The sequence below is a fragment of the Ceratotherium simum genome, chromosome 11, assembly GCF_057802395.1.
Source record: "Ceratotherium simum simum isolate JZ-2026a chromosome 11, ASM5780239v1, whole genome shotgun sequence".
NCBI lineage: Eukaryota > Metazoa > Chordata > Mammalia > Perissodactyla > Rhinocerotidae > Ceratotherium > Ceratotherium simum.
The window spans coordinates 17,144,876-17,153,122 of record NC_141910.1 but is presented as its reverse complement, the minus strand read 5'-3'; the positions used below and the strand labels follow the sequence as shown (position 1 = coordinate 17,153,122).

Here is an 8,247-nt window from a genome sequence, read left to right as displayed (position 1 = left end):
CTCACGTTTCTATCTCTATGGACCTTGAGAAGCCAGTTGATCTCCTCCAGAACATTGGGTTCCTTGGAAGGGATTAGGAGCTCGGACGCCCTTAGTCCAATCAGAGCATTGAGAGTTCCCTCAAGAAGTTGGTAACATTTGTGTAAGGGGATCTTGTTATTTAGATATCTCTGAAGTGTGAAATTAATCTGGGACATGCTAGCAGGAGCCCATCAGAGACTCTTTGCAAGTTCTCCTCCAACCTCAAGTGACTGATCCACCTCTCCCATTTCTCTAATGCACTAATTATAAGGCTGCTACATCCTAACAACCAAAGGAAAATGTTGCCAATTTGAAGAACCTGAAAATGTCTCCTCTTGCAGACCTGCCAAGTCACCAAGTTGTGATCATGCCAGGGGCTTCATTTACCCCTGTAAATGTAGACTGTATATCTTTGTTCTACTTCAACATTCCCTGAGAATAACCATATCTCCACAGCTCAATGTCAAGTTGGCTTCATGGGCGTATTTGGAGGACACCTCTGCATAGTGAATGAGACTAGCCCCAAACTCTCTAATTGGAAGAGGCACCTGGAATGGATTTCTCTGGGCTAGAGGGAGAGCAGGGTAGAGCCACTTTAAGACCTAGAGATGGCCAACATGTATTAATAGACGTCTTCCTAGAATATTGGAAGAAAGGCAGAGGCAGCTAAGACATTCAAGTGTCTGAATCCCTCTAACCACCTCTCTGTCCTCTAAAGCATCATCTTTGTCCCAAAGGAGCCTCTTCCACTTTCTCCCCTTCCCCATAACTTTGTTTCATACTGAATTTCCTTTCCCCTCTGGGAGCTGTGCCCTCACCTATCTTTAATAACGGTGTCTCTAACTCTGAAGAGCTCTATCAGGACACTTCTGATTCCCTTCCGGATTAACTTTCTAAACTGTAAAGCTCTCAAGATAGTCCTCTGTCACTCAAACTCTAAAGGACCTAAGAGGTCCCTAGGGCATGAGGATGGGAGAAGACATTCTTGATGCCTCCCTGACTTCTCTTGTCCTCCAAGTCCATTTCCACATTCATGCTCTTTCTTATTCTTTGCCAATCTTGTCACCCACAAATGTTCTCTTCACTATGTTTTCTTATCTCATATTCCTTTCCTAGTCAATTTCCCCTGGTTTCTTGCTTTCATTTACCCACTTAATTTCTGTAGATTTTCCCACCTTCTTTCTCAACATAGAGCTGCAATGGGACCTTCAATCCTTTGGGGAAGGAGAAAGTATGGGAAAGGAAGACTTGGACAAGCTAGAGTATTTTAATCTCCCCCCAATTATTTTTTCCTGAGAGCAGTAATTCCCAAAGTATGGGTGTCAATAGGTGTTATTTGAAAAGAACAGTTTCATAGTCAAGTATATCTGAAAAATACTATCAGACAATTTTTTCCTTAAAGAAATTCTCAAAGCTTTAACATGATATGAGACACTTCCTAGTTGTCTATTATTGCATAACAAATTGCCCTCAAAATTAGAGGCTTAAAACATGAATACGAATTCATTATCTCATAATTTCTGCAAGTTAGGAATCTGAGTTTGGCTTAGCTGAGTGGTTCTGGCTTGGGGGTCTCTCATGAGGGTGCAGTCAAGATGCTAGCAAGGGCTGCAGTCATCTGAAGGCTTGACTGGGGCTAGAGGATCCACTTCCAAGATGGATCACTTACATCGCTGGCAAATTGATGCTGGCTGTCAACAGATTTCAGTTTCTTACCACATGAATTCCTCCATAGGACTGCTGGAGTGACCTCACAACGTGGCATTGGGCTCCCCAGAGCAAGTGATCCAAGAAGGCAAGGAGGAAACCATGATATCTTTGATAACCTAGCCTCAGAAGTCACACACCACCATTTCCACAATATCATATTAACTCCACACACATTTTATTCAGTGTGGGAGAGGGAGTATATACCAGGAGGTGAGGAACGCTGGGGATCATTTTGGAGGCAGGCTAGCACAATGCAGTATGAATTTCTAAAACTTAGAGGCTCACAAGTGGAGGAGAAGATGTGTGTCTGGAGAAATAATCCTGGAAAATGGAGTATGAGCGTGTATTAAGGACTCCCAAAGTGGAAGACATATAAAACTAAAACTTGATTCCTGTCTGGAACCAGGCGTCCCTCACTTTAGAGGATCCCTCACCTTAGAAATGCTAACACAGGACTTCCTTGTCAGTCCCAAACTGTTTGGAAGGTTAATACTCTTGTAAGCCATTTACTTCCTCTGCCCTAAATCAAAGATAGGGTGAAAAAAGTCAAAGTTCACAGGCTGAAAAGAACTTATCACAGAATCTCTGAAATCTGGAGGTGGAGACAATCTAGAAGACTCAGCTGTTCCATGCCAGGAGCAGCCTTCTCTGTGGGACTGTTTATGCTGTTTTCAGCCACATTACTGGACCCCAACAGTCTCTTCTATGATCTGCACTAAAAGTACAGTAAGGTCATTTGGATGATTCAGATCACAAAGGCGCCGTTCTTCTCTACTTCATCACACAACGGCTTGTCTGCAAAAGTCCCAGCCTGGGGTCCGAGCCACGGTGCTTGGAAATGTCAGTTCTCATCAAATGTTTACAGTGACCTTATCAGCAGACGTAGGATAGGAAAGGAAAAGACAGGGATAAAAAGGCTAGAGAGTGAGAGAGAACTAGGAATGTGAATGTGAGGTAGTGGTGAAAGGGAGAAAGGGAAGATGCCTGAGAAAAAGGAAGGAATGAGAAAAAGGCCCAGCCACACTCCCACGAAGGCCGAAAAGTGCTTTCGCCGTCTTCGGCCACAAGGTGGCACCCTTTGAACTTTCTTGCCCCATCAAAATGGGAAAGGGGGGTAGAGAGGAGGGAGAAAAGGCAAAGCACTCCCCCAACCAAGAACAATTTGAAAACCCACCCCATAATATTTAAAATCTGGGACAAAGAACCGACAGGACGGAACTGCTTCAATTGCAAAACCTCAGCGCAGCCTCCGGAGCGGCCAGCCGGCCCGAGTCAGGAGCAGCCCCTTTAAAAAAACGGAGTACAGTATTGGGATTCTTGAAACTCGAAACCTAGAAACAGAATCGAAGCGGAAACCAGAAGGAAAACCTTGAACTCCTCCAGACAATTGCTTCCGGGGAGTTTCAGGAGCGCGAGGGGGAATAAAGGGCCCGAGAGGAGGGCCCCTCGGATGGCGCGCCCCTGAGGGTCCTGGCGAGTTCGAGAAGCGTGGGAAGGAGAGGACCCTACCCTCTCCCTGGGCTGCAGGTCATGGCCACCGTGGAGCAGAAAGCCCTTGGCATTGGCTTCAAGTGTCTCTCTTTGGCTACTTTTGTGCTCATCTGCGCCGGGCAAGGGGGACGCAGGGAGGAAGGGGGTCCAGCCTGCTACGGGGGATTTGACCTGTACTTCATTTTGGACAAGTAAGTGCCGTGAGTTGTTCCACCCTGGGCTAAGCTGACGATGCTTTCTCCCCGGCTGGGCTTGTTGGCAGGGTCGCTTTGGGACAGGCTCGCATCTCCAGGGACCAAGAGCGCTGCGCCTTTGTCGAGGGCGCGCGCCTCCCCATCCTTCTCCTCCGGTGCCCGAGCCCCCGCAGGGGAGGCGTCGCTGTTTGTTTGGGGACAAACTTCTTTTCTGCCTTGCTTTCTGTGATCGAGGAGCGTGAGTTTGAGGAGAGGAGTGTGAGGATGCTGTTGACCTACTACGCTTCTGTGAATCCTTCCCATTTGCTTTAGAAACTTTGGTGGGAAAAGCTTGCTTAGGAGAGGCAGAACTTTAGGGCACGTCTAAAGTAAGAGGTGCGGGCTTTTAAAAGCCTATCATCTCTTTTTTAAAAAACCCTGTTTTACATAATTCATTACCTTTGTTCCTAATAATGTAATGCACACTGACTGGACAGTTAGTAAAAACAGGCGAATTTCTAAACCTCGTCATCATTGAGTTTTAGGCTGGGAAATTCTTTGTTGTGAGGCTGTCCTGTGCGTTGTAGGGCGTTTAGCAGCATCCCTGGCCTTACCCACTAGATGCCAGTACCACCTCCCTCCATTCTCTGCGTGCCCCCCCCACCCCTAGTCCGCAGTGGTGACAACCAAAAATGTCTCTAGACATTGCCAAAAGTCCCCTACGAGTAAATTCCCCCTCCCGCTCTGCTTGATGTAGGCGAATTCAAGTTCTTGACTGGTGGGCTACCAGGGAGGTGCAGGAGCCCTGGTTTCCTTCTGAAAACGGATAGTGGTTAGGCTTTAGGACTGTGCTAAAGGGAGAGCTGAACTCTGACCAGTTAAACACTTCCCAAATCCCCCTTAGATTTGCCAAGCCGCCGTCATTCAAGGAAGCTTCATGCTATCTGCTAAAAACCAACTTCAACAATAAAAAGCCCCTCAGAGAAGATCCATGCTGGTTAACACTATGTGAGTTCCCCGGTGCCAGGGGAGGAGCTTGCTGTTACAGTGGTGGGGAGATGCATTTCACAGACTGGAAAGTATTTGGGAGTTGGAAAAAGAGTCCTGCAAAATAAGCCAGCCAGCTAGACACCAAATGTGCTTTGCAGTTGCCCCTGGAGTTTGGTTTTTCCGTAAAGGCTGTTTTGAACTCCAGATTCTTTGGATGAAAAGTGAGATCTCTTTCTTGCAGATTTATGAGAAGGTGGATACTGAAAATATACTCCAGTGCTAAGAAATGGAATTTCTTTTGTCACTTCTAATGGCTGGGAGCAACAGCTCACAGATTTGGAGACTGTATGAAAACAGTCAGAGATGCCCTTCATTGTGCTTTTTTTTCCAAAAAAAAAAAAAAAGCTCAGAAGGACATAAAAAGGAGACTTGAAAAAATGGACAGAATCACCATGTCCCTAAATGGAAGGACTCCATACTGTAGAGATAATCAACTCTCCTCAAATTGATTTATAAATTGAATTAAACTTTTCAATCGAAGTTCTGAAAGAAATTATTTTGGTGATGAGAGAAATTTAACAAAATGATTTTAGGTTTATCTTAGAGGAAAAAAAACAGGTAAAAAGAGCTAAAACATCTTTGGAAAAGAATAATGAAGAAATACATATACTTCCAAATATTAATAAGTATTATAAGGCAAATTAATAAAAACAGGATGGTAAAGGCAAAGGATTGGTGGACAGAATAGAAAATCTAGAAATAGATCCAAGGACATGTAAGCATTTAATGGAAGTTCAGATCAGTGGGGAATGAATTCATTATTTTAAAAAATGATTCTTGGACAAATGGTTGGTAACAGTGAAAAAGATTAGATTTATGCTTTACACCACGCACCAAAATAAATTCCAGAAGGATTGAAAATTTAAATGTTTAAAATGAAATGACAAAAGAACTGGAAGAAAATTTGGATGAATACTACTGTAATCTTAGATTTAGAGCTTTTAAAACAAGGCAGAAACAATAAAGAAAACCATAAAAAGATTTAAATATATTAAAATTTTACAGTTCTATAAGTGAAAAAAATGCCATAAATAAAAGATAATAACAAGTTATAAAAACTTTTGCAACATAAATTACTCTGTATAGAGTGACCTTAATGTATAAAAAGCAGTTGAAAAAAGATGATCCCAATAGAAAATAGGCTTACTATATAAATAATTCACAAAAAACATATATGAAAGTCAATAAACAAAGAAAAAAATTCAACTTCACTAGTAAAAAAATGAAAATATCAAACTACGTAATTTTTATTAAGTTGGCAAAGATTTTTAAAGAATTGCAATATTCAGTATTGGCAAACTTGCAGGAGATAGGCACCATCATATCTTACTAAGGAAAACGTAAATTGGTACGGTCTTCCTAGACGTGCACTGTCCAACAGACCTCTCTATGATAATGGAAACGTTCTACATCTATCTGCGCTGTCCAGTATGGTAGCTACTAGCCACATGTAGCTATTGAGCACTTGAAATGTGGCTAGTGCAACTGAGAAAATGAACTTTCTGTTCTATTTAAAAGTTTAATTCATATAAATTTAAATAGCCACATCTGGCTACCATGTTGGATAGCACAGACAAGAAGATAATTTGTCAACATGTATCAAAGTAAAAATCCAAGATAGTCAGGAGGAAGTATCTATATGTATATTTATGGCAGTGCTGTTTAAATAATAAAGCTAAAAATTACCTAAATGTTCAACAATGCGGGATTTATTAAGTTATGCATGTTCTGTGCAGAATATTGAATATGCATAGTATGCATGCTTGTAAGATATTTTAGGAGAAATATTTAATGCTTATAGTATACTCTTAGGTGAAAATACAATTACCAAACATTATGTGCATTACAGTTCTACCTTTGTAAAAAAGCTAAACATGCACATGTATATATCTCTATTTACCCAATAGGTAACAGTATTTCTCTCTAGAAGATAGGACTTTTAACTTCTGTTTTTATGCTTTTATGAATTTTCAAAATTTTCTACAATGAACATATGTTACTTTTATATTCAACAAAAATAAGTGACTTTGAGTTTTTAAAAACTCCTTTCAAGTGTGAGGAGGGTCTCTAACCAGCATGCTGAGCTCCAAGCCCCTCGCAATTATACAGGATGCTGCTTCTTTGATATTTAATCCTGGAGTAAATTTCTAAATGCACCATAGGATCCTTTGCAGTAAAATGGGGACACAAAAATGCTCCGGAGAAAAAAATGGTGAGGAGACCTTTAAAGGTACCTACCTTTACGTTTAGGTGGACTCCTCTGACTTCCTTCCGTTGTCCTATTGCTTGAAGAGAGGGGTATTTTTGTGCTGAATGAAAAACTTGCTAGAATTTGGTGTGATTGCATGCACACCTCCAGCTTGCCATCTCAATCCAGGCTAATTTATGTGATTGTTGAGCCCAGAGCTTGGGGGATGGGCCAAAAGGCAGTGATGGCAAACAGGCCCCCTGGGTGGTCCCTAAAGACATGGTCTTCTGTCCTAGAAAGAACCTCCTCAAACAGTGCTGTCCAGCACCCAACCACAGCAGAGTGGAAAGGGAAAGAATGCTGATGCATTTTTTTCCTTGGGCTTCTAAGATCCTGGCTGGCAAGACGCTGTCTACAGGCTGAAACCAGTGGATCACAGGACACTGAATTCACCATTCTTCTCCTCACCCCTCAATTCCCTTCTTCCCAGTAAATGGTTCTCTTCTTTTCCATGGCATTAAGTCTCAGCTCATTTCAGCTTTAAGCAGGATGCATCTCTGGCCTGGAGGGAACCCAGATTATACATTTAATGGAATGTCATGTTTTCTCAACCAGGAGCAAAGACTTCATAATGATAACCTAGACCACCACAGTAACACAATAGGGCATTATTAGCGGCTTTGGCGACGGGGCTGGTGGACTGGGCTTCTCAAGGCTTTACACTGATGGAATTTCATGTTCATTTAAACATGCTTTTCTGGTTACAGTCAGGAAAAATAGATTGCTGAGAATTCAATCAGGGATTTGAAAAGTCAGATTTGGAAGTCCTCTGTCCAGAGAAAAACAGTCAGGAGCAGCTAGCCTCCCTTAAGTCTTCCAGGGGATCCTCTAAGATGAATACACTCAGTTGACCAACCCACAGACATAAATGTACATTTCCTCTCTCACAGGGCTCTTCCGCCATTACACTATATATTTATGTATCACATATTGACCTATTTTATAGAGAGCTATTATTAGTCACTTAAATGGTAAAAGTAGATTCTCCATCATCAGTCTTGGGGAAGTGCTGTTATATTCATGTGTGCCCTAAAGACTTCAAAAGGAGTGGAGGAGATTATGGGCTGGAGGGTGACAGCAAGCACTGAATAGCTTTATTTATAGGACTTCCCAAAGCCACAGCCTGTCACTCAATCAATCCTTCCATTTGTAAAGGCCCTCCACAGGCTCACATGTGCTCCTTCCCCATCAGAGCCCCAGAACTCCTCCCTCTGCCTTCTTTTTGTTCAGTACCAATTTTCTCTTTTTCTATTCCCACATACAAGGGGACCCCATCTTGCCACTCACCCAGACCTCCAACTGCAACACTCATAATTAGATGCTCTCGTGGTGGTGATGATCTGTAGGACCGTTACTATGTGTTATACCTCAGGGATATGGTCATAAAATAGGTTTTTATAGCATTAGACTGGGACCCTCACCACCAGGTATAGTATTGTTTTTCTGGGAAAATACCTTCTGGGTTTCCAGCTGCTAACTTACAAAAGAAATCTTTAGAGTCAGAACTAAATTTTCCCAATACTTATGGCATCTCACAAGTGACCCAAAGACATC

At 42.3% G+C, this 8,247-nt stretch overlaps 1 protein-coding gene across 1 annotated transcript in view; it reads left to right on the top strand.

The window, feature by feature from the left end:
• Positions 1 to 2,931: 2,931 nt before the first annotated feature.
• Positions 2,932 to 8,247, top strand: part of ANTXR1 (ANTXR cell adhesion molecule 1) — a 221,384-nt gene continuing 216,068 nt past the window's right edge. Inside the window, exon 1 of the mRNA XM_004435592.3 lies at positions 2,932 to 3,413. Within this exon, the coding sequence (XP_004435649.3) occupies positions 3,262 to 3,413 (152 nt within the window). The 5' untranslated portion in view covers positions 2,932 to 3,261. The remainder of the gene's footprint in view (positions 3,414 to 8,247) is intronic.